The sequence below is a fragment of the Panthera pardus genome, unplaced genomic scaffold, assembly GCF_024362965.1.
Source record: "Panthera pardus isolate Hobbes unplaced genomic scaffold, ASM2436296v1 HiC_scaffold_6, whole genome shotgun sequence".
Taxonomy (NCBI): domain Eukaryota; kingdom Metazoa; phylum Chordata; class Mammalia; order Carnivora; family Felidae; genus Panthera; species Panthera pardus.
The window spans coordinates 100,465,302-100,491,723 of record NW_026526991.1 but is presented as its reverse complement, the minus strand read 5'-3'; the positions used below and the strand labels follow the sequence as shown (position 1 = coordinate 100,491,723).

The 26,422-nt window shown below is 46.7% G+C and overlaps 1 protein-coding gene across 2 annotated transcripts in view; it reads right to left on the bottom strand.

Annotated features, from left to right (window-relative positions):
- The window catches only part of VWF (von Willebrand factor), a 137,777-nt gene that overhangs the window by 21,235 nt on the left and 90,120 nt on the right, over positions 1 to 26,422 (bottom strand). For both annotated transcript variants that reach the window (XM_053895673.1, XM_053895674.1), the window contains exons 28-41: positions 24,093 to 25,471; positions 21,850 to 21,966; positions 21,614 to 21,754; positions 21,198 to 21,341; positions 19,765 to 19,929; positions 18,792 to 18,835; positions 18,312 to 18,489; positions 13,849 to 14,069; positions 12,267 to 12,459; positions 11,728 to 12,069; positions 9,052 to 9,251; positions 2,601 to 2,703; positions 2,100 to 2,174; positions 790 to 894 (exon numbers count right to left, since the gene is read on the bottom strand). In XM_053895673.1, coding sequence (XP_053751648.1) covers positions 790 to 894; positions 2,100 to 2,174; positions 2,601 to 2,703; positions 9,052 to 9,251; positions 11,728 to 12,069; positions 12,267 to 12,459; positions 13,849 to 14,069; positions 18,312 to 18,489; positions 18,792 to 18,835; positions 19,765 to 19,929; positions 21,198 to 21,341; positions 21,614 to 21,754; positions 21,850 to 21,966; positions 24,093 to 25,471 — 3,407 coding nt within the window. The remainder of the gene's footprint in view (positions 1 to 789; positions 895 to 2,099; positions 2,175 to 2,600; positions 2,704 to 9,051; positions 9,252 to 11,727; positions 12,070 to 12,266; positions 12,460 to 13,848; positions 14,070 to 18,311; positions 18,490 to 18,791; positions 18,836 to 19,764; positions 19,930 to 21,197; positions 21,342 to 21,613; positions 21,755 to 21,849; positions 21,967 to 24,092; positions 25,472 to 26,422) is intronic.

Sequence of the window (26,422 nt, the reverse complement as noted above, 5' to 3'; positions counted from 1 at the left end):
TCTCATGGACCATGAGATCATGACCCTAGCCAAAATCGAGAGTTGGGACGCTTAACCGACTGAGCCACCTGGGCACCCCAACATTCTTATGTGCTGGTAGCTTATGTGACCCATTCCCCACCTCCGTACCTAGAACAGTACCCTACAGTTTCGGGTCCTCCAACAATGTTGAACAAAAAAATGCTAGCAATCCTGTCAAATCCACAGTGTCATTTTATAAATCCCAATCCCATCCCTGTGTCCTCTGCGTCTTTCCAACTTCCTTCAAATAGGATGAGGTCTCCTCCCTCCCTCCAGGCCTTACATCTAGGAGCTCAAGTGAGATTCTAAAACACTTTAGAAACCCACTTTATGGGTATTCTCACAGACTAAATATGGAATTCTGTTCCTTAACATGCCTTGGTTTAGTCCAACTCTGTGGATAAACATACGAGAGGGGATGAATGAATTTGTTTGGGAAGAAGATCCAGTGGTAAGGACAAACCAAGGGACGTTCCCACCCCTCAGGGGTGTCTGGGAGAATGGGAGTGAGTAAAGATTGAATCTGGAGGCCTCTCCATCTGCCCAACTGTCTTCATGCAGCCCAAGAGGGAGGTGCCTGTTGCTGTGCCCACATCCGGTTCACCTGCAAGCAGCACACGGCTGGGGAGATTCAATCCTGGTGTGACCTTAACCCCTCCACTCCAAATGTACCTGAAGCCCAGACTCAATGAACTGGAGTACAGGATGCCTTCCCCTGGCCAGGGGAGAGTGGCCGCACCACCCCCTCGTCATCTGCAGAGGCTTTACCACATGTGAAGTTGGGTCTGCACTCGCCGGGATTGGTCAGGGTCATCTGGAGGCCACCTTCACAGGGAGGCACCAGTGGCACATCACAGCTCGACAGGTCACACACTGAGGCCAGGAAAGAGAGATGCCCACTCAGAAGTCAGCAAGGTCACTCACTATTATGAGTGGCACCGGACATTTCTATTCCTACAGACTTCTACTGCTTTGGGTGCAGGAGGAGGATGAGGACGAGGAGGAGGAGGAGAAGGAGAAGGAAGAAGAGGACTTCCTTCGAGGAGGTATAGGTGGCGATAGAGAAGGGGGGGAAGAGATAGACAGACGGACAGACAGACAGATCTAGAGTCATATTATAAGCTCATGTTGATTCCTCTTGTCACTGCTGGGACTTCCAGATCTCAGCCAAGCCCTCTCAAGCCCTCTGGGCCTTGTCTGGTCTTCTGCAAGGTGGGAAGTCTACCATCCAGGGTCCGTCTCAAGATATCATGAAATAGCAAAGGCAAAGTGTCTGGCACATCATAGAAGCTTAATAACATCCATAAAATGAGGGGCTTGAACTAAATGAGGCCCCAGCTCTCTCTCCTGTTAACATTCTAAGACCTATTTTACGACACAAAGTTTTCTCAAGACACGTCTCCCTCCACGTAGGACTTCTATTTATGCCTGATAAATTTCATCAGCATAAATAAATGTCTCGGATTATTTCATTCTTTTTTAGATCCCTGGGCTGTCTCTTGTTCTGTTTGCTCTCCCTCAAAGATCTGCACCACTGCACATTTGACACGCCTGTACTTTATGTCTTCATCCGTACAATTAATAAACACATTGGACAGGACAGCGGCGGGGCACTGGAGATTTCCTGTCATGTTAACCATAATTCCATCAGCTCTGGATTCGTTTCATTACACTATTTATTCAGCCCATTACTCACCATGCAGTTTGCAAGCCTATAATGAAACCCTTTGACGAATAACTTGCTGAAATCAAGGTGCCCTGTGGGTGGCCTTCTGTGTCTAGTATCCTCAGAATGTTATTAAAAGGCAAATGGGTTACTTTGGCATGGCTTTTTCTTCAGTAAATCTCTGCACCACCCCCGCCAGTGATGACTCCATTCTTTTTTTTAATGCTTTCAAACTTCACATTTAATAATTCACTGCAGAATTTTCCCGGGAAGCTACCTTCCAGAGGTTACTTTTGCCATTTTTTGGAAAATCTAATCACCCCTCATCCACCTCCTTTCAAGTACCCGGTGCCTGAGCGCACGTGCGCCTTTCGGCACCTGCTGGGCGGGTCCCCTGGGGCCGGGCACATACCACACTCATACTCCGGGCAGCACTGCTCTGCACTCTGGCGGAGGTGGGCCACTTCACAGGGTCCGCATGTGGGAGCTGAGGGAGAATGTCACAGAGGTCAGAGAAACCAATAATGTTGCAGCCTGCAGCCTGCAGCCTGCAAAAAGTCACAGACTCCCGTCCCCTGAAAACCAGCACAGGCCCTGCATGGGAGGCCCACCAGGAATCAGGCTGAGGGGCCTCGGAAAATTGAGTCCCCCCAGGGTGTCCTGGTGGCCCCCTCAAATGTGCCTTCCAGGAGACTCTGCATCTGAAGGCCAAGGTGGGGACAGGGGGGCAGGGTTAACCTCTGAGCATATCTACTCCAGGTACAGAAAAGGGGACCCTGAGCCCAGTGAGGTAAAGAAGTGTGGGGCAGGGTGAGGAAATGGACGTTTGTATCTGGCCCACCAGGTTTGCAGACAGGTGGCTATGGCCCAAGGGAGTCCTTCCTCCAAGAGCAGCCGGGAGTGGGGAGCTCACCTCTGGCGGTGGGGCAGGGCTGCGTCGTACAGTTGACCTTCCGCCCACTGAGGCACATGCAGATCTGGCAGGGCTGGTGGGATGGGACCCAGGTTTCCAGGAACTGAAGGAAAACACGGTTCAGGGAGGGTCCAGGACACTGGGGGCACAAGGCCTTGGAGGCCATAGAAGTCGGTCCCCCCACCTCTGGCTCAGTCACCCCTCAGAGGGCAGTGCCTGAGCCCGGCCTCTGCACAGTTGAACACACACAGGCTGAAAGGCAGTATGAGGCTCTGGGAGAGGCGGTCCCTGCCACCACACAAACTCCGGGGATGACGAACGACAGACTGCAGAAAACCCTCCAGTGCGGCCATCTCCGGCGGCTGCGCTAAAACTAAGCAAGGTGAGAATATGAGGATTCCCGTGCCACGCGGCTGGCCATTTCCCCAGAGTTGGGGTGTAGCTTGAGAAACAGACTCCATTTACTTGTGAAATTGGCAAGACATGGATGGGGCAGGAAGAGCAGAGGGGAGGGCAGCAAGACTCTGAGACTCGTCACGCCGTTAGGACTGGGAGCGGCTGAGACCAGAGGGCAGTCTCTCAGATGAGGGTTCCCGCAGCCCGTGAAGCAGCTTTCCCAGAGTTGGCAGGCGGCCCCACTGCAGGAAGGCCGTGAGGTCAGGGAGACCTGAACTCCTACGTGGGCCTCGCTCCCTGGGCTGGTTTCCCGCCCACGAAAGGGAGGGCACTCAGGCCTCCTCACAGGACGGCTATGGCAGGGCAGACAGTGACCAGCACGGACAGGGACCGGACCACAGAGCCGGGAGCAGGCATCCCTCTACACTCAGCCAGTGAGTCACATTCAGAGTTAAAATGAAATTCACCTTAAATTACCTGCCCCTGAATTAACACACTCTTATCCAGTAGCTCAAAGACTTCTAACAAATTCCCAGGTCAAGAAGGTTTTATTTATTCCATCTGCTTCCATGGCCAGCAATCAGTCAGCCGAGAAGAAGGGAGATCAGAGGTCTTCAAGGAAAACACCCTTCCCCCAAGCTGCCGGTCCTCCTCCAGGAGTAACCCTCTTACCTGTGACCCTTAACACCTTCCCTTCACTCAGTAAGTAATAACAGCCAACATCTAAAGAGCATATGCTATATACCATGGTTTTATGTACTTTATATAAATGACTTATTTTTTTATTTTTTAATGTTTTTATTTATTTTGTTAAGTTTATTTATTTTGAAAGAGACAGGAACAGCGTGAGTGGGGAGGGGCGGTGGGGGGGGGGTGGGGAGGAGAGAGAGAAAATCCCAAGCAGGCTTCACGCTGTCAGTGCAGAGCCTGATGCGGGGCTAGAACTCACGAACTGTGAGATGATGACCTGAGCCGAAACCAAGAGTCAGACAATCGACTGAGTCACCCAGGCGCTCCTATAAATGCCTCATTTAATCCTCACTGCAGCCCTCTAGTGAGGATATTTTTACCATCCCCACTTGTCAAAGGAGAAAGCTGGCACCTGCTTAGGATCACACCATCACAGCTGCAGAGCTTGGATTTGAACCCAGAACCCATCTTTTTAACACCATGCTCTACTGCCTCCCACCAAGAACTAGCATTAAATAGGTTCAAGATATCTTTCTAAGAACTTAACATTTATTCACTTTATATTCCTTACAATACCCCTATCAGGTAAGTACTGGCATTATCTACACTTACAAACGATGAAATGGAGACACAGACAAGGAACTTGACCAGGTGCTACATCCCAGGATTTGAACCTGGCATTCTGGCCCCAGACACCACATACTTTCTATACTAACTACAGCTGCCTCTCTCTTTGATAATCACAGTGCCTGCCATGGGCAGGTCACACTGCCAGGGGGCGCTGCAGGAGTGGTGGGGACCAAATACACACACGCTCCCAGCCTCAAATGGCTGACACTCAAATTGAGGAAATAAGACTCACCGATGAAAAGTTGAATGAGATAAAAGAACTGTGATACATTCACAGCATGGCACGTGACTCAGCCATGGAAACAAACTATGGAAACATGCAACATGGATGGATCTCCAAGGTATCATGCTGAGTGAAAGAAGACAGGCAAAAAAGGAGCACCCCTTGCATGATTCCATTTATGGAAAATTCCAGAAAATGTAAACGAATCTATAGTGACAGAAAGCAGAGCAGTGGCTGCCTGGGGGTGGGAGATGGGGGTTGGGGATGTATTAAAAAGAGGCATAAGGAAACTTTTGGGGCTGATGGCAATGTTGATTATCTCGATTGTGGTGATGGGTGTGTGCATATGTCAAAACTCATCAAATTGTACACTTTACATAGGTACTGTTGACTGCATGTAAACTATACCTCAATAAAGCTGCTTTTTAAAATGAGAAATAGAAGAGCCACAGCAGTGCAAAAGAAATGTTCACAGACGCTGGGGTGCTCCAGGAAGGCCCCACAAAGATGCACCTGTGCTGAGTGGGAAGGACCCGGGCAGAGAAAAGGAAAAGGGATTCCAGGTGGGAACAGAAGACAGAACGTCCTTGCAGTCACCAGACAACCGTAGAGGCCTTCACTGTCAGCTCCAGGGGGCTGTGTTTAACTTGGAGGATAACTGCAGCCCTGAAGCTCTGTGAGCAGGACCCTGCCTCAAAGAGAAGAGTGTCAAATATGGACAGCCCTGGTGAGAGTGAGCAGGATGGAAAAGGGAGGGACTAGCACAGGAAACCAGGGCTCTCCTAGGGGCTGGGAAGGTCCCAGGAGGCACAGGGTGCTGGCCTCAGAGGCCTGGGAATGGAAGGAGGAGGGGGACCTCTCACATCTCCCTAGGCCTCTCTCTCTGTTCTGCCTCTTTCCTGCTTTTTGCACTGATGGGGATGCAAAGAAAATGGCAAATCAAGGGATCTAAGTTTACACATTTAAATGGCACAGGTGATGAAAGAAGAAAGGAGAAGATCATATTTTTTATATGTCTTGGGGTTTTTCCCCTTATTTTTTTTAATTTTTTAATAGTTTTTTTTTAAGGTTATTTATTTTTTTAGAGAGAGAGACAGAGTGCAAGCAGGAGAAGGGCAGAGAAAGAGAGAGGGAGACACAGAATCCGAAGCAGTCTCCAGGCTCCGAGCTGTCAGCACAGAGCCTGATGTGGGGCTCAAACTCACAAACCACAAAATCATCACCTGAGCCAAAGTCAGACACCTAACCAACTGAGCCACCCAGGCGCCCCTCCTCTTTTTAAATGTGAACTTTAGATATCTAAAGTCAAGAATAAATAATACAACTTTCCCATGATCCTGAGAGTGGACAACACCACAATAGATGACCAAAAATCAGGGGTTAAACCTCCTTTTCCAGAGATTTTCATTTCCCCAGGAAGCTTTAATGAGGCGTGCTGGAGGCAGGGGACAGAGTCTATGGCTCCTGAAAAAGATCTTTCTGGCTAATGCTTAACTAAAAGCACCAGCAGCCCCCACAGCTGCCCAACCTGTCCGGTTATGCAGCAAACACGGCACCAGGGGGCACTCTTGCACCAGAACAGGCCAACTCCAGCCAGTCCTGTCTCACCGACAGGGTTCCAGGGTGGGGCGTGACTATTTCCAGGAGAGAACAGGCATGTGAGCCAGCTGGTAAGAGAAAACTCAAGTCTTCAAAGCCCCAGGTCAGAGAAGGGACACAGCAAGTCACCGTGCACCATCCACCACAGCCAAGGACCTGAGAGGAGATGCAGGTAAAATGTAAGCACTGGGCTGCCACAGAACAGCCGAGACCAGGGGGGAAACGCAGGCTCCAGGAGCTCCGTCCAGGGCGTTGGAGGCAGTCCTTGCTGCCCCGCACAGCCCCCAACCACAGAGGGACAGCTGGTGCTAGGCCCTGGATCCCCGCTGAGCCGGCCACAAAGGCTCACGTGTTTACACTGCGTTTTGTAAAATAAACAAGAGCTATGGAAACTGGTAAATATTTTGCCCTTCCAAAGTTACCACCAGAGATTTATACCCTGGATTATTTCCCTGAAGAAAAGTTGTCTAGGCTTTATTTTTCTGTTAAAGAAATTTCATTTCGTGGAAATGTCCTTCATGTTAGATTTTTATTCTTTCCCTGCTTTGCATGGAAAAATGGAAATTGCAAAAGGAGCCTGATAGGATATTTGTTTTCATCCATTTAAACTATATTTTCTGAAATAAACTGAAACTGGCTTTGTTCCCTTCATAGTTTTTGATTAACTAATTTTAATGTCCCTTGGTTCTGAAATATATTTGAGAGACTGTTTCTGTGTCTAAAATATTGCACTATTTGGAAGCATTCTTCACACAACTCAAATGCATATTCCAAGGTGTTGGGCAGAAGGTGAGGGGACCAGTGAGGAGAAATAGAGTCAGAGGGGGTGGGTGGAGACACTAAGATAAAGTTCACAAGCTTCTAGCTCTCCACACCCTACAGCATAAGGACAGTCACAGAGCCAGAACTGCTTTGCAAACTTGAGCTTCCTTCTCATCACAGAATGCCAAAGAAGAGGGTAGGGCCCATTTCTGCCTCCCTCTGAGAGTACCTTACCACTAACAGCAAATCTGGCCTGAAACTACCACCGGGTGCTGGTACCACACATAAATGGCTCGTAACCTTCAAACCCAGCAGGAGGGCATCCAGGAGCCGTGCAGATCAGGGACAGCAAGGTAAGGTTTTATTTACTTGTTTTGGAGAGTAAGATGATACAGGTAGTTACTTCAGTCGGCAAGGTCAAATACAGCAATACAGGATGAGTGGTCCATCTTCACCCTCCTAACTCATCTACTTCACGATGAGAACAAATGGGGTCCACTCAGATAAAGCCCAGTGAGAAAACAGAGCAGATGAGAGCCATCCAGTAATAGCTGGATGATCGCCCACGCATACTTGAAAACATAATTAGCTCGAAGTGTAGCTCGCAGTTCCAAGGGGATCAATGGCAGGGCTAGAACATTATGGGATGACCTAGTGTGGTGGATAGGAATCCCAGCATAAGCTCCTCATGCCATCTGAGCCTCAGTGTCCTCACCTATTCAATGGTACGTGTAATAATGACCCTATGGGGTTTGGGGGAGAATCAAGGGAAATGGTCCATTTCCTGTCTTACAATGTCAGGGAGAGAATAGTGTAGTTATTGAAATTATTGTTTTCGTCATTCTCTAGATTGGTCAGCTAGTTCTACCATGAGTTCTCTGAGCTGTGATTAAATCTAGTAAGTCACCTCAGCTGGTTCACTCAGTGATAAAAGTCCTCCCTGGTAACGATGGAGATGTTAGATCTTGGGTGTAGTCCCTGATCAGAGAATACACTCTCCTTTGCTGGAAGCCAGATCTGTTCTCCCTGTACCATGCTCTGTAGTGTCACTATCAGAGATGAAGGACAGGACCACCGCACACATTCACATGTGCACAGACAGACACTACCCAGATACTACAAATGTACATTTTGTCTCCTTTGAAGACATGACCACCATCTCAGGCCAAGATGGGGGAGACTCTGGTAAATATTCTTTCAAAATGGACTCGATAAATTCTAAGGGGCTAAAAGAATTAATTACTCAATTAATTACTCAATTACTCAATTCCCAAGCAAATAAGCCCAAAGAAGACCTAGCAAAAATGCGTTTTCATACATCGGAAAGAGCACGCTCTTTGGAGCCAGAGTTTTAAATACTGAGTCTAATTCTCACCTCCATCATTTACAAGCCGTGTCCATGGGCAAAGTAAGCTCTTTAAGCCTTGGTTTTCTCTTAAAATGTTTGTTAAGTCTTTATAAGATGATGTAAGACATCCCAGTGTGTTCTGTGGAACCCTGATCCAAGAGGATGCCATACACACACAGACACACATTCGCTCACTTGGCCACACACACAAGTTCCATGGTCAGATAAGTTTGAGAAGCAAAATCCCTCCTAACCACTGGCACTATACATTAGTGCATGAAAAGCTCTACTGAGTCCTACAATAAAGAAACCTATTTAGCTAGTGCTCTTTAAGCTCTCTTGACCACAGGTAACTGTTAATACCCTGCAAAACACACCTTGAAATAATGCTGAGATAATGAATATAGAGTGCTTAGTACAATGCAAGGTATACAATATATCTTCATAATAGCAGACATCACCATGTAAAATATTCTCTCCCCATCCCCTTCTGGGTTCCTATAGCTTTCCCCTTACGTGAATATAATGACGATAACAGTAGGAGTACTTGTAGTAATATGTTGTTAATACTCTGGGGGGTTTTCACACAGCTGCTATATGACAGACCCAGGATTTGAACCGAGATGTATCTGGCTCCAAAGCCATTATGCCAAACTGCTTCCCTATCCTTCAATGATCCCCTTAAGAGTTGACCCTTGCTGCCACAGTTTGGGGGGTGGTGTGGACAATCACTGGTGAACACTTCACCCTACTGACCCGAGACAGAAGCAGCCCCACAGGAGGTAAAAGGCCAGGGCTCCTACCTGGTGCCGGACTCCATCCTCACTGACACACTGGGTACAGGCCTCCTCAGGGACACAGCTACCTTCCAGCAGGACTTGATGTGGGGGGCAGAAGCAGCCTTCTGAGGGATGGTCCCCACAGGAGCTCGTATTGCCCTCACAGAGCCGGGGGCAGCCACGCTCACAGTGGTTGTACACCAGGGATGGTGGGCATGACATAGCTACAAACAGAGAATGAGGTCACACTCAGCCCACACCGGCAGGGAAACAGAGGCACAGCTGATTCAAAGAGGTTGATGATCTGACAAATGTGCTGGGGCGGAAATGACTATTTCCACCCATTTTTATTCTCTCCGTTTTCCATAGAAATAGACCTTTAAGCTAGACACACGACCACAGCATAAAGACTACATTCCCCGACCTCCCTTGCAGCTTAACGTAGTCATGTCACTAAGTCCTGATTTTTTTTTTCAAGGAAAATCACTTAATTCAGTACCATTCAAACTTTTTTGACAATGAATATAGTAAGAAATACATTTTACATCATAGACCAGGAATAGATAGATAGATATCAAGTAAGTTTCACGGAATACTGCATAGAATGTGCTCTATTTTCTATCCTATTCTATTCCATTTTTTTAACTTTTTTTTGTTTCAAATTTTTATTTAAATTGTAGTTAGCTAACATATAATGTAATATTGGTTTCAGGACTAGAATTTAGTGATTCATCATTTACACATAACACCCAGGGCTCATATCAACAAGCGCCCTCCTTAAGGCCCATCACCCATTTAGCCCACCCCCCCCCCCACCTCCCCTCCAGCAACCCTCAGTTTGTTCTCTATAGTTAAGTCTGTTATGGTTTGCTTCCCTCTTTTTCTTTTCCCTTCCCATGTTCTTCTATTTTGTTTCATAAATTCCACATGTAAGTGAAATCATATGGTATTTGTCTTTCTCTGACTGACTTCTTTCACATAGCATAATACGCTCTAGCTCTATCCACATCATTGTGAGTGGCAAGATTTCATTTTTTTTTTTTTTTTGATGGCTGACAAATATTCCATTATATATATACATACCACATCTTTTTTTCCCTTTTTTTTTCTTTGAAGATTTTATTTAAATTCAAGTTAGTTAACATATAGTATAGTATTGGTTTCAGGAGGAATCTTTTTTTTTTTTTTTTTTTTAATTTTTTAATATATGAAATTTACTGTCAAATTGGTTTCCATACAACACCCAGTGCTCATCCCAAAAGGTGCCAGGAGGAATCTTTTTAAAAAGACATCTCTCCATATCCTTTGTCCTTTTTCCCTTCTTCCCTCATGCTGCCATTTAGAACCTGGATGTGATAGCTAGAGCTCCATCTTTAACCATAGGGAAAAAACACGCCCAAGTGAGAACAGAGCAAAAAACTAGAGCCCAGTTTGAGACCCAGGAAGAGCTGGAGCCACCTCCCTCTGATCAGTTGTGTGACAGAATTTTCCTTGTCTGTTACTTGAGTCAAACTTAGCCCTAACTGATGATGTTAGCCTGTATATCCTTGGGAAGTCTTGTGGGTCTTTCTTTTAAATATAGGTGTGTTTATTCCTTTTAAAAAATCCTCTTAAATTAAATAAGGAATCCACAGCTGTGAAGAGTTGCCTGGAGAAAAGCTACAAGATGATTCACTTGTCCGACTCTGGCCCTGCTCAACCCCTTCCTAATGTTCTCATGGTGCCAAGGCAGGGGGCAGGACTGTCTAAGGATTTAGAGCACCAAGCATTTTCCTGTGAATGCACAATAAGTATCCAGGGGTAGACAAAGAAATTAGTATGTAGAAAAGGACTGTAGCTAACTCAGAAACTATCATTTGCTCCTTGATCTACAGGCAGGTTGAAAGGAGACACTACCATCTAATGGACTCAGAGCACCAGGGCTGGAAGGAACCCAGGGGTTGTCTAGGCCCATGATCCTATTCTGAGATGCAGAAAGCAAGGTCCAGATAGAGAACAGCTGGTCACCTGCTGAGCTGGGACTAGGGTGCCCAAGTCCTCCAGCCACAGGTGAGATCTGTAACGGCTCTAGGATAATAAACTCCGAGACTCTGAGATGTTTGCATATATTGATTTCCCTCCAGAAAAAGTCAGGGATCATATTCAGTAACTGAGGATGCTGAAGTTCAGTGTTCTTGTCACTCCAGCACCCCCTGAGGCATCTGATTCATCATGGTACCCCCCACATGTTAAATGATAAATGCCAAGTCCAAGTAGGGGAACTGAACTTGGGGAGGTATCTACACTAGCAATCCCGTGGTATCTGTTATTAAGACATGTCTTAATATTCAGTGGCAAAATCCACTCACACTTCAAAACCCTGCTCAAGCATGGCTTACTCTGAGCGTTTGCTAAACCTGGTGGAATTTCAAACTCAATATGGCTGGTCATTCTGTACTTTGCTGATGCCTATAGGTGTCTGATACATTAAAGTCACATCTGTCTGAACTGTAGAAATGCTTTCATTTGCACAGAAATCCTGCACTCAAATGACTTAAACATCTACCATCTTATTTGATCCTAAATGGGATCCTCCGTAATAGGAAAAGCAGGGACTTTTATCTTTATCACCCAGAAAAAGAATCTGAGGCTCCAAGAGGTTGAGCAAGCCCATGATTAGTTGGTCTTCACGACTTCAGGAGGACGCACGTGGAGACTCACCACAGAAATTACTCCTCCTCCAGTCAACACAGACTCCTTTGGTCCGACAGAGGTGGGCGTACAGGGCAATCGCCTCACACACTTGTTCCTGGTGGCAACTGTCCTGCTGGCACATGGCGTAAAAGGTGGCTGGAGCCAGGAGCTGGTGGCATTCGGCAAACAGGGCTGAGAGGAGGAGCTGGCAGTGGGAACTGCTGGAGACAGGACACTGTTCCTCGGGAACAGGCTGGCACGTCTTCCCTGGCTGCTGTACCGTCCATTCCTGGATGAGCACCTTCCAGTCTGTGGTGACCGTGCCATCCCTCAGCATGAAGTCATTGGCCCCGTTCTCGTCGCAGATCCCTATACAAACGAGGAAAGACAAGATTGTTAGCCCTGGGTGCCTACCTACTGATGCTAGAGACCTGGCCGTTCTCCATCCCGACCAGCGTCTGAAACTTATAACCAACCGGACCCAGAAGCACAAGCAGCCAAAAGTTCCGAGACTAGAGCGAAGGTTTATAAATGCAAAGTGGGGACAGTCAGGAGAATGTTCTCACCACAGAGACCATACATCTTCGAAGCAAAGGTCTTGGGGCTGAGCTGCAGCTGGAACTCATTGTTTTGTGGAGTGAATGTGAAGATGTGGCCAAGATGGTTGAATCTCATCTCATACATGATGGTGCCATAGACATTGACTTCTATGTCCCCACCCACATATGGGACAGAGACCAGTCTTCCATTCACTGTCAGCTGCCCAAAGAAGAAAATGACTCATCAGTGGTCATCACAATAAAGAATCTTAGAATTTCATCTTCGTTTCTTCCTGAGGTTACTGATAGTCCCTATGCTTCTGCCACATTCAACTCCAGTGTCATCCACAAACTCTGATATCTGACAGCAGCTCTTCTAAGATGAAGGGGCTTTGCAGAGCTTGATGGGAGAACAGAGCATTAAAATCCTATACAGATGGCCTGAAAGCCCAGGGGTTAAAGCCAGCCTTGAGTCTGTGTACATTCAACAGGGAAGGGCAACCCCTTCCAGAAACACTGAGAAAGTTGCCTTTTGTCAGTTCATCAGGGTGGTGTCTCCAGGAGCATCTCACAGGACTATGTTAAGTTCATTTATGTATGTATGTATGTATGTATGTATATATGTGTATTTTTGGTCACCAGCTCTTTGGAGGCCCCATTATACATCATATCAAACATACTAAAAGTCCCAGGGTGAATATAATTTTTGCTGTTAAAGGTTTTGGAAGGCTTTTTATCCTTTTGATTTTAAAATTTTGGACTTGAGCTACTCATTTAATATAGGACTAGCTATGATTTTTCAGCAATGAATGTGCATATTCAGAAATTCTTACAAAATGAGAAGAAGGTTACTACAAGTTACTTTCACATAATGAAATATTTGTGTTGTTTTTTTTTTTAACATTTATTTATTTTTGAGACAGAGAGAGACAGAGCATGAACAGGGGAGGGTCAGAGAGGGAGACACAGAATCTGAAACAGGCTCCAGGCTCTGAGCTGTCAGCACAGAGCCTGACGCGGGGCTCGAACTCACGGCCCACGAGATCATGACCTGAGCCGAAGTCGGACACTGAACCGACTGAGCCACCCAGGCGCCCCGAAATATTTGTGATTTCTAAATGAACAAGAAGTTGTCATATGTAGCCTTTTGTAAACAAACATTTATTTTTATCAGTGTTGCAGCTTTCCTCTCAAATTTTGGAGCCATACGTTTTGATCAGGCCCTAAATATTTTCAAAGGCCCTAATGTAGATCCTAAATATTCTCCTTTGGAAAACGCACAGGTCCTATGCACTGGGCTCATCATGCCTGCTGGGTAAACAGCTCTGGTGTCTCTCCCAATTTTCTGCCAGCACCAGAAACCAGCACTAGATTTGTAATGTAATGCTACCTAAAATGGATCCTTTCTTCCAAATCTGGGCCCAGAACAACATGAAATCATGCCACAAGGGAGATGAAAATAAGCTTCTCCTAAGAAGGTGGTGCTCTGCTAGTGGGGCAGAAGCTGGTGTGTCCCTAACAGACACACCAGCTAAAACCAAGTGCCACCAGAGGCTTCTTGGGGGTTCTGTTGCTGCCTTGCATGAGACCCACAGAAAGCACCTCTCACCTGCATGTCACTGTGGAGCTCAACTGAGAGGCCGTCATGTTTCACCTCAATGGACTTCATGCAGGCCTGCCTCGTCTCAGGGATGCAGGCACCATTATGGAGAATCACCTCCAGGTCCTGCTCCTTGTTTTGAAAGAGGACATAGGAACAGCTGCCAGTCAGCTTGAAATTCTGTCCATCAAAGGTCACAATGTGCCGGGTAGAGCTGCCCATGCACACACCTGAACAGGGGAGAGCAAAGGATGGATGTGACATTATCCAAACTCCCACACATGCAAAGAGGCAGATGTTACCATGTTGCAAACAGATAAATAGAGTTGAGCTCAGAACGAGCCCTTTGAGGTTATGTAGTCTAACTTCCTCCTTTTTACAGATTAGGAATCTGAAATTATGAGAGGTAGAGAGAGCGGCTTAGCTAAGTAACACTTGGCCATTAAATATTTTTCTAGAGAAGGTTTAGAAGGACAAGTATCACAAAAAAACATGGAAAATTATACAACCATACTTCCAAAAAATGTTAACGTGTAAAGTGAATGATCTCTACAGGGATGCTTTGGCTCAGGAAACAAAGTTAAGTTTCAGGGTTGTTATGACTTGTTGAAATCATGAGGATCTAAGCATATCATGAGCTTATGAGCTCATTGTAAAGAAAGTTCACCTAAAGACACATGTGTCCTCTCAGCTGCCAAGTTTCTAATTGTACAAGTGGCCATGTTGACTTGATCCCTTAAGAGATGATCACACGAGAGAAATATTTCTGAAGCCAAAACAAATGATTGGGTCTCCACACTCCCTCATTTGCCACTCATTCATTCACACGATCAGCAAATTCTCAAGGGTTCTGTTAAAACTTGGAAACACTCATCATCTTGCATCTGCATAAGATGATTCTGTAAAACCCTCCCATGGAAGGCACCACTGCCATGCATGATTTGAAAGCTAATCTTAGACCTAAAGGAAGTTGGAGATGAGCTTTCCAGAGCATCTGTGACCACAGCTATGGTGGTGGGTAAATAAAAGCCCAAGGACTGAGAGGCAGGCTCAGTGGTCTGTGAGGCTGCACTGATGTCCCTAGCTCATACCAGGTCCAGGCAACCTCCACCTGCATCCGTGGCCTGTGCGTCAAGCAGCACAGCCACTAACAAATGAAGAAGCTGGATGCACCATCTGTCAGAGCTGAGCAGCCTGCCTGGAGCTCTTCGACTCAAAATTCCCTGAGGCCCAGAGCAGTCAGTCACTCCTGAGGGGCACTTGATGCCCGTGCAGCAAGTGGTTCCCAACACTCCAGCTATGGAAAGTGTCACGTCTTCAGGAGATCAGCCCCTCTGCTATGAGGATGTCACAAGTCACAGGTAAAGAAGTATTAGCTCACACGTGGCAAGCTAGTGAGAATGGCTCTGCCCAGCGTCACATAAACTGTTACCATGAAGTGGGTGCTTCAGAGCCAGAGAAACTCAAGACTGAATTCTGTTCCACCCTGTGCTTATACTGTGACCTTGGATAAATTACTTCACTTCTGTGGTCCTCTCCTATGCCCTCTGCTGTCTTTGAACTGGTAGGGAGGATTTCTGGACTATGTTTTTAAGCAAAAAAGGCAAAGCTTATTTGTGAAGAAGGATGAACCTGAAATGAATGAGACTGGTTACCTGCAGGGAACATAAGTGGAAACTAGTAGAAAGCACGGAGGGATGGGAAGAGTGGAGAGACACTCTGAATAAACCTTTCTGTACATTCTCACATTTGGGGCAATGTTAGTAATTCACGTACAAGAACAAATGAATAAACTCAACAAGGATGGGGATGAGGGAAACCCAAAATGCAACACAAACAGAAACAAATTGAAATCATGGTAATAAATAACATAACTACACTGTTAGGGGAGAAACTAATCTAAATAATACAGGTGGGGTAGGCGGGAATGTACTATGTACTAAAGGCAAAAGACAAAAAGAATTGCATATGAATACTGTACTCTAGTTAGATTTGTTTTTCATCCAGGCATTGGTTAGCAATTCTGAAACTACTTTATGTGTATTCTGGGATTAAGCCAACATATAAATATATCGTGGATAATGAGAGCCAGACTCCTTACTGTGTGAGAGAGGGAGGTAGACATGTCAAAAGGACACAAGAGTCAAATTGAAAGGGTTCCCATTAGCCACATCTGAGACCATCAACCAAGAAAATAAATGATGCTAGTAATTGATTATACCCCATAGAATAAAATAAGAACCAATGAGCCCATGTTGATACAAATAATTAACTGAATTAATCAATGACAGAGAAGGAAAAATTCTTCCTTTCAATGGAATTCCAACTAGTAAATGCGGAGGGGATGATGGAAATCAAAAATCACTATCTGGCAAACACAATAAAAACTGTTTCAGGTGAGGATCATCAATGCATGGTAAACTTAGTGGGTAAAAGTATATTTCCAGAGTTTCAAAATATCTCTGTATATGATCATTATTAATTACGAGGAGGAAAATGGTAATTTTACAGTGGAAAAATCTGGTAAATATCACCTAAACCAAGTGATCAAACTTAACGTCACCTGTAATGAGACAAATTGATATCCTGTGTCTCCTCTTGACAAACAAAAAAGATACAGCATGTCTTCCGGGGTATTCTTAACAAAATGTGTAACCTAAATCTAACCCAAATTGAGGGACATTCTACAAAATTACTAGCCAGAACTCTTCAAAAATGTCAAGGTCATAAAAATCAAAGAAATACTTAGGATCTGTTGTAGATTGAAGGAGACTACAGAAACATGACGACTTAATGTCATGTGGGATTCTGAATTGAATCCTACCTCTGAACAAAGGACATGAGTGGGACAGCTGATAAAAACTGAGTAAGATGTTTACAGGTGTACTTTATGGATGTTAATTCCTGATTTTGATCATTATACTGTGATTATATAAGATACACCAAGCTGGGTGAAGATACTCAGGAATTCTTTGTATCATTTGTACAGCTTTTTTTGTAAACCTGAAATTGTCCAAAATAAAAAGTTTTAAATATTTTTAATTTTAAAATGTTTTAAATGCTTAAAAAAATAGCCCAAATCTAGTTTTATTGCTTCTGATAAAAGAGAGTATAAAGAGTCAAGGTTATAAAAGGAGTCAAGAGGGGTATTGAGGGACTGGATTTAAGAAGACATTTGTTTGTACAGAGTTCCTATTGCATTGTGGGTCTCACACCCCCAGGTGCCCCACTAGGGACAACCAAGCCTTGTGAACAGGACTTTCAAGAGGCCACTCCCAGAGATGGGTTTGTGTATCATGCAGTTACAGGGACCCTGGACCAGTGTCTGAAACTTAACCTGAAGAATGTGAAAGAAAGAAGCTATTACTATTGCCCAGATGTGGCTTGCTGCTGTTTGGGGAAGCAGGCACACTCCACTCCCTGGCAAGGAGAAGCAGCAGGCAGCCCAACGATACAGAATCCTTCTGCACCCCAAGATTGAGTACCAGAGGAATAGAGCAGGGGAGCCTCTGAGAGCTGGCAAGGTAAAGTGGTCACCTTAAACACCTGCCAGGCCAGAGAGCACAGAGCCCTCTCACAGAAGCACCAGTCACGGGAGAACCTTCTTCAGAAGGTTCCCCAAGCTGGGGGAGAGGCAGAACACACCCCTTTCTTGGGGGCAGGCAGCACAAACTGGGAGTAGGGAGCTGTTTTAACTCTAACTCAAGGTTAAGGTTTTGGTGATTACACAGGAGTGGGCACCTAATTACCAAGTTGAGCCTTTGTTTTATAACTTAAAGTAACCATAGAACTCTTTATGAATAAACAGAGATGACACAGGTCTGGTAGCATTCTCATCCAGTCCAGGGAGATAATTTATCCTACTAAATAAACTGTCAAGGGAGGCCGAGGAATAAAATACAGTTTTGGTTTTATCCCACTGGTTGTGTCTATTTAACACAGGAATTATATGCCAGGTACGTATTACCTATGCAGCCATTTCTCCCAACCATGAGGCGGGGGCTAACCCTCCCCCACGGATGAATGCCCTCCACAGGGCTGCATAAAGATGGAGTTTACTATGTCCTCCTCATAAACGAGGCCACTGTGACGATGTACCATGGCACCCAACTCCCATCCAGCTCCAGGTGTGAGTGAAGAGTTTTCTGGGGGCGTCCCTCTCACTGTTCTACTTCTACAGCATAGACTTCTAATGACTTGCCAACAGCCAAGTTGAGAAAGAAACAATCAATTCTTCCTTCTGGTTATGCATTATCTGGGGAGGTGCTTTCCAAAGACACAGGAGGAGAACACCGATCCCTGGGACTGAATGAACATACATCCAAAAGACACAAGAGGGAGGGAACATGGGTGAAAGTAGCATTCTACATGTAGTGAGGAGGGAAAGGGGCTTCTGGTCTACCTCTCTGCACAGCCACACTAAAAGCACTGCCCCTGCAACACCACCCAGGCTGATGAAGCATCGGACTCACAGGGGCAGGTCCAACGGCAGCCACAAGTCTCCTCCACCCTGAGAGGGGGCTGGCTGTTGGGACATGATGGCCTCGGGCCTCGGTCACAGTTGACTCGATGACTCTTCAGCAAGGTCTGGCCATCTGGCAGGCAAGTAACTGTGTGACACTGGTCTGGCAGGGTCCAGATGTCCCCGGGCTACAGAAGAAAGAAGCAGATTCAGGCAGGTACAGGATGAGCCAGTCCTGCGCTAAGCCCATCAACTGGGCAACTGACCCCCTCTGAGGACACAGAGACTAGGACTTGGACATGGGCCCAAGCAGCAAGGATGCAGAACACAAGATTTACAGGTGGAACGTCCCCACACATCCACACACATGCACAAAAGCAGGATATAAGAGGGAGAACTGGACCAAGAGCAAAGGAGGAAAAAGGGGGAACAAGCACCCCAAATACTCATTCTTATCTTTCTTTCAAAGCCAGCGCTGAAAGGAACTCACTCTCTTCTGATTCCCTTCCTCATCCACGCAAACTCCAAGGAACCCTGAAACAGACACAATTAAGATCTGAGTTCCGATTCCCAACCTGCAGCAGAAGCCATCACAAAGTCTGTGTGGCCCCAGGGCTAGTCCCGGAAGGGGACTTCACTCTGCAAAAAGGGTCTGACCAGGTTTGACTGTGAGTATATGCAGGTCCACCAGGTTAAGAGGTGGTCACCCTGTGGCTCTTCAGGCATGCTCTGTGGTTCTCAATAACTATGGTGATAACAACAGTAAGAACACAGCAATCTCTACAGGGCATGAAGCTTCTCAGGCCAGAAACTCCTTTTCCCATTTCATGTGTAGATCAGTGCCTAGTGAGGAGTTGGGGAGGAAATGAGGCAAGGTCCCAGAAATTCGAAAGAGACCTTTAAGAGTCCTTCCAGGAGAGCTATCTTCCAGCAGGAAACGGCAATAACTCTAGTAGGTTTTGACTCAGAGCTAATCACATTAGGAAAATAAATAAAATCAGGTAAAAAGAATTATATATGATAAAAATAAAAATTCTAACCTAAGTCAGTTTAAGCCATGGCACTTTGATATTAGATTCTACATTACTGTTTTTCTAAGGCCCTATATACTCAGGCTGAGGGTGAATATAGGACATGGGGAAGAAGACCATGGTCTGCAGGCTGCTGGGGTTCCCTGCATCTGTCTTCCACTTCTTTGTTCAAGATCACTCTGCGCCAGCAAGCATGGGTTGTCTCTGCTAAAGTCTTGATGGACAGTTAGGATGGAAGGAGGGCTTTACACAGAGAACTTTCTGGTGGTCCCTCGGATGTTTTTAGTACAAACTTTCCATGAACAGAAACTTAAAGGTCCTGGTCTATGTAACAATCTTCATTCAAGGCCAGATCTTGTGCATGCATACCTTTGGGTCTCTAGAATGGGGTTTTTCCTTTTGAGGGGGTATGAAAGGCATTACAAGACTCACCAGAGCATAGCTTGTGGAAGAAGGAATTTCCTAGGGTGACCATGGTGGGAAGGTCTTCGATTCGCTGGAGCTTCACCACATTGGAGCTGGCCTTTGGGCCTGCCAAGATCCTCAGCTGGGCCTCATCATACCGATCCCCAATTCCAATGGGGATCACTGTCACTCCTGGGGTTAGCAGAGGAACAAGAAAGGGTCTGTGTTAACCTGCTTTGGTCAGGTGGGCCCAAAGTGGACTGACCTGAACCTATCCCCAGCATCTGTACAGAGCCTCATGCTTCCTAGATGGGTCACATAAAGTGACCCCATGAGCAAATATTCAGTCAGTCAACCAGTTTTAATGACACCACCCTGTGTCAGGTACTATTCTAAGCAATGGGGATACAGTGAGCCGAGCAGATGAAGTCCCTGTCTTTGTGGACCTTGCACCTGGCAAAGACAGACCAAAAAAACACACATATAAGGAAATCTCTAGTATTTCAGACGTGGGTAAGTGCTTAGGAAAAAACAAAATGAGATATGAGGATGGGAGTGCCCAGGGTAGAAGTGGGAATTACTGTTTCATGCAAGGTGGCTGGATAAGCATTTGATGACATTTGAGCAGAGACCTGAGGTGAGGACAGAAGAAGCCAAGAGGATGTCCCAAGCAGAGTGAACAATGAGCGAAGAGGCTCTGAGCAGCAGTCTGAATGTGTGCTCCAGGGTGGCTGGAGCAGACCAAACACGAGAGGAAGTGGGTCACAGACCATGCAAATCTTCACAGCCCACACAAGGACATAACATGTTCTCTGAACGAAAGGGGAAGCCAGTCAAGACTTTGGGGCAGAGGAGTGACATGGGCTGACCAGTCTTTAAAGGGTGGCTACAGCCACCATGTTGTTTATGAACTACAGGGGACAAGGATGGCAGTTGGGATTCCATCAGAAAGTTATTACAGGGGCGCCTGGTGGCTTAGTCGGTTAAGTGTCTGACTCTAGATTTCGGCTCAGGTCATCATCTCATCAATCATTAACCCATTAGGCAGGTACTGGAAAAGGGCTTGGCACATGTGAAGGTCTGATGGTTCTCACCACCCCATAATGAGTCCCTCTGGCCTCAGACGTGGTGAGGTGGTGAGACTGGGGACAGGGCAAGGATACCACACCACTTCCAAAAGGAAAGGTGTGGAGGTCTGACCCAGCCCCAGCCCTGGACACAAAGGGAAGCACTAAAAGTGACAGTTGAAAGCAAGCAGACAAATGAAGGACAAATGCATATTTATTACTGTTTGGTTTCTAAGTAACACAGGGATTGGTCCACTTCCTGCTGTTTGGAACCAGGCCACGGGTGGCTATTAAGCATTCACAACCATCAGGCCATCCAAAAGCAATCCCGCCAGCTGCTTTCAATCTTCTAGCAGGTTAGGAGAGTCTCGGGATTGCACACTGGACACTTACGGTTGGACCTGGCTGCATCGGCTGCAGCGTCCACCGAATCCATGGAGACACCCATGACCAGGATGACCACCACCTTCGAGGCTCCAGGCCTGGCACCGTGGACTTCTGAGGTGACATATCGCACAGCAAAGCCCAAAGCATCCCCTGAGAATGGAGAACAGTCCACACCAAGTCAGTCCTGACGGCAGGAAATGCTGGGCATCCTGTCTCATGGCAGATCCTTAGGTCAACCAAACAGAAGGATTCAGAGATGGAGAAACACACAAATCAGATCCGCAAGAGCATCCAGGCCCACACTTTACAGGGAGGGAAACTAGCCTAAAGAGCAAAGTGACTGGCCGAGGTCACTTAGTTACATATGCCAAGAATTAAGACCAGACGAAGCTCCTGCCTCCCAGCCCATAGCACCAGGTTACCAATTCGGTTGGGGCCTCCCTCCTGCTGCATGAGGTCCACGAGGCTCAGCAAATGGACTTTCTCATAGGCCACATTCCACGGCACGTCGATGGTGGTGATGCTTCCATACTGCAGCACTGACACCTGAGTGAGCCGAGGCCCTAACAGGAAAGACAACGTGGAAATCGCACTCTGGATCAGGTGGAGCCCTAGAAAGAGCTCCTTCCCAACCTGCTCCAACAGGTGCATCGCTCACCTATGTTGGCTTTTGAAATGAAAGCCTTCGCAAAACTCTTCATTTCACCAAAATAAGAAGCTGGCAAGCTGGAGGAGCCATCCAGGAGGAGGATCACATCCAGGGGCTGGCTGCAGTCTGCAAAGACACCAAGAGGGTGGGCACCCAAGTGAGCACACCAGGCCCACTGTAGCAGACACAGCATCCAAGAACATGCAGGATGCCACCCACCATGAGGAACCATGAAGGGGAGGGTGCCTCCACCGGTCCTGCATGATGGTTAACATGGGCCGGGAAAGGGGGAAGGGAACCCAGGAGTGCCCCAGGGTGGCAGACATTGGGAAGACTCCAAATCCACCCAAAGGCAGTTTAAATGCCTATAGATGAGAGCAAGATGCATCTGCTCCCTCAGTAACTGGAGGCTGCAACTCTTCTAGAATTGAGCAAAATATTGAAGAATAAGAGGGAGATGGCCAAAGGAAATGGGAGTGGCAGCATGGGGCTAGAGGGCGACTTCCATGCTCTCAAGTCTTATGGGCTGGTGAACGTGCTATAAGGTATTCCAACTATAAATGACCAGTGTGCATGGTAATGTTTGGGCACAGAGTCATGATCACAGCACAGAAACAACCTCTGGCCTGAAGGCCATTCCAGATTTGATCAGATAATGCTATTACCGTTCTCCTCAGCAGAAATATCACAAGAATTTAAATAAACCTGTGGCTCTGGTTAAAACAAAAACAAAGGCACTTAAAACAAGTGTGAGAATGAAGAGATATTAACTAAGAGACACTTACTCTGGTGTTAGTGTTTCATTTTCTTTGGGCAAATACCCAATAGTGGGATGACTGGATCATGTGGTAATTCTGTTTTTAATCTTTTGAGTAACCTCCATACTATTTTCCACCAATTTGCATTCCACCCACAGTGCACAAGGGTTCCTTTTTCTCCACATCCTCGAGAAGATATGTGCACCCTATGTTTACTGCAACATTATTTACAATAGCTAAGACATGGAACCAACCCAAGTGTCCTTCCATAAATGAATGGATAAAGAAGATGTGGTGTATATACATACATACATACACATGCACACAATGGAATATTATTCAGCGATAAAAAAAGAATGAAATAGTGACATTTGCAACAACATGGATGGAGCTAGAGCGTAGACCTAATGCTAAGTGAAATAAGTCAAAGAAAGACAAATACCATATGATTTTACTCATCTTTGGACTTCAAGAAACGAAACAAATGAACAAAGGAAAAAGAGACAAACAAACAAACAAAAAAATACATGCACACAAAAGACTTAAATACAGAGAAAAAAACTGTAGTTGGTTACCAGAGAGGGGGTGGGTGGGGGATGGGTGAAATAGATAAAGGGGATTAAGAGTACACTCATTGTGATGAGCACTGAGAAATGGATAGAATTGTTCAATCATTGTGTTGTACACCTGAAACTAACATTGTATGTTAATTACACTTAATTAAAAAAAAAAACAATCAAGTTCTTTGGGGAAAAAAAGAAATCAGTTATTCTGGGATGGTCCCAAACACACCAAGGACTGTCTTAAACATTCCTGTGCTCTAGAACTAGGAGCTGATTAGACATTAGTATCAGTTAAGAAGGAGGCAACAATAGCAGTAGCAACCAGTTTTTGAGCACTTGGCTATGTCCTGGGTACTGCCCTAAGCATTTTACAAGTACTATTGTCATCCCCACTTTTTTTCACAGATAAGGAAACATATACACAGAGGTATTTGCTCAAAATTGCCCAAAACCATTACAAAAATAAATTGCCCCAAATCACCCAGCTAGTAAGCGGCAGAGTTGAATTTCAAACTAATGCAGTCTGGTTCCAGAATCTGAGGATGCAACCCTCCGCCTGTCACCCAACTTCTGGCCTTGCCCCAAAGAACACCAGTTACTTAGAGTAATTTTACCCATCCAGTGCGGTCAAAGCTGAGAGTCCCCAGACTGAACAGGTTATCTCCAAAGCAAGGAGTGGGATTAGGTGGGGATGAGGCTGTGGGATAAACCAAAACTTGTATTTTTTTTACTCTACATCATTGGTATTGTTTATATTTTAACAATAGCCTTGTATAACCTTTGAATTTATAAGCTCCTTTCCCCAAAAGGCTCGTACTCTAAAGGCGAGGGTTTGACTGAAGATACAGAGCAGAAAAGCAGGATTAGTACCCAAGAACTGCATCCCCGCCAGCTCTCAGCAGCTCTCTCACCAGGCCAGGTGCCCGCATACCTGGGGTGGGGGAGAGGGTAGGGATCTGCAGCCCGTCTCCAGAGCAGCACCTCTGCAGCACCAGATCAGGAGCCTCTTGGGGGAGCACGCCAAAGTCCTGGATGAGGATGGGGGCATTGGGCCAGCTGAGCTGCTCCAGCTCCGGCAGGTTGGCATGAGGGCCCACTCCGATGGGTACCACCTGGATGTCTCCAGGCATCCGCTTGATCTCATCGGAGGCGGGGTTTCCAGTGACCATGTAGACCAGGTTAGGTGCCTGCTCCCGGTCCCCCTGGCTGGCTGAGAAGCTGTGTTCAGACAGGTACTGCAGGGCCAGTCCAGTGTTGGTCCTATTGCCACCCCGGTATCGGATCTCCCGCACCTGCTGCAGGACCTCACCCTTGGACTGGGCCTCCCTGAAGGTGTACTCCACGGTCACCATGTACGAGTACTGCAGCACTGTGATGTGGATGCCGTCCTGGCCCACATCCATGCGCCGAATCACCTCCTCCATGAACTCCCTGCTCTTGTTAAAGTTGGCCTCACCAATTTTGTCGGACCCTTCCAGGACAAACACCACGTCCAGAACCGTGGGGTTCCTTTTGGGTCCCGAGGATGAAACCCCCATGAGCCCTGGACCCACAGTGACTGGTACCATAGGGGGATGCTGGGTAGGGGCAGGCGCTTCGGGGGCAAGGTCACAGAGGTAGTTGATAATTTTATCCCTTTGCTGCTCCAGCTCGTCCACACCACTGAGCACAAAGGCCTTGTTCTCGGGGGCCTGCTTCTCAATGGTGTGGATCTGCCTGAGGTTGGCATGGGGCCCGATGCCCACCGGGATTATGATGACTTTCTTCTTCTTCAGGGCCTGCACGTAACGGATCAAATTCCGGGCCAGCCTCTGGGGCTCCTGGCTGGCCATCAGGAGCAGGGCAATGCGGGATGCTTCAGGGCGATCAATCTTGCCAAAGATCTGGAACAGAGTGTACTTCAAGACCTCGCTGGTGGAGGCCACCTCACTGCCTGCATACTTCACCTGGCTGGCAATGCGCCGTAGCTCCGAGGGTCGCTTCCGGTCCTTGAGCTGGATGTAGGCGTGGGAGCCGTCATGGTACTCCACCACGGCCACGCGGATCCGCTTCTGGGAGATGTGCAGACGCTCCATCATGCCCACCACAAAGGCCTTCAGCACTTCGAACTCAGCCTCGGACAGCTTGGAGGAGCCGTCTAGCAGGAAAACCAGGTCCAGAAGCCTGCTGCAATAGAAGTCGTGGAGGGGCGGCTCCGGGGTGTCCTCCACGTATGGGGTGGTGGCTCTGACCGGGCCTTCTGTGGGGGGCACCACTAGGCCTTCAGACTCCCTGCAGGCCTCACAGGTGAGGTTGACACCATCACAATGACTGCGGTAGAGAGAGAAAACCAGGAGTGGTTCAGGAAAAACTTTTGGGCACTCCTCAGCCTTATTTAGAACCATCCCACATATATTCCCATAGAACTGCCTGCCTGGCCTGCCTGAACTGAGGTCCCATGAATCACTCCCCACCTAAGTGACACAGCATTCTTTAACATATGTCCCCAAATAGCACCTCTACACATGCAGCAATAGGCCTCCCTTTATTCTAGAAGCCAAAGCTTTAATCCATCATAGCACCTGAGGAAGAACCTTTCTTGCTTCTAGGATATCCACACTGCCACTCAAAGTTGATGTCTTTTCAACCTACATCTCTAATAGCATAAATATTTAATTATAATCCAAACCTTCTTCCAAGTGTCTCCAAAGACAAATAATGCTCTAAAAGAATGATGCTGACCAAGACTGGTAAAGGTCCTATTGAAGATAAAGGCTTTACAGTATTTTCTGTGACAATTTAAGCTGTATGAATTTTGTATAATATGTTGGGCCTCAAGAAAAAGAGAAAAAAGTGGATTAAAAACGTTTTGGAAAGATGAATAAAGATTCAAAATCCCAACTTTATCCCAGAACAAAGTTGGGAATGTCCAAGATGTTAGGGGAAAAGACAGTGGCTTGTTCATTCATTCCTCCAAGGGCCATGCGGTGAACACCTGTCATGTGCCAGGGAGAGGCTAGGCCCTGTACCCAGCCCCAAGCACAAGTCTGCAGCAGAGCCCTTACCCTCATACGAATTCCTGCACTACCAAACCAAGTTCCCAGACCCTTCTGGTCACTCCTCACCAGCGTCCTAGAGATGGCAAGGTATACCAAACCACAGGTGAAATCAAGCTGCCCCGTGGTGGAGACCCACAGAGGTTGGGACCATCCCCTATACGTACTCTCCGCCTTTGAGGCCACTTGCCCTCAGCAACCCCAGTAAAGCTGAGAGGCAGCAGTT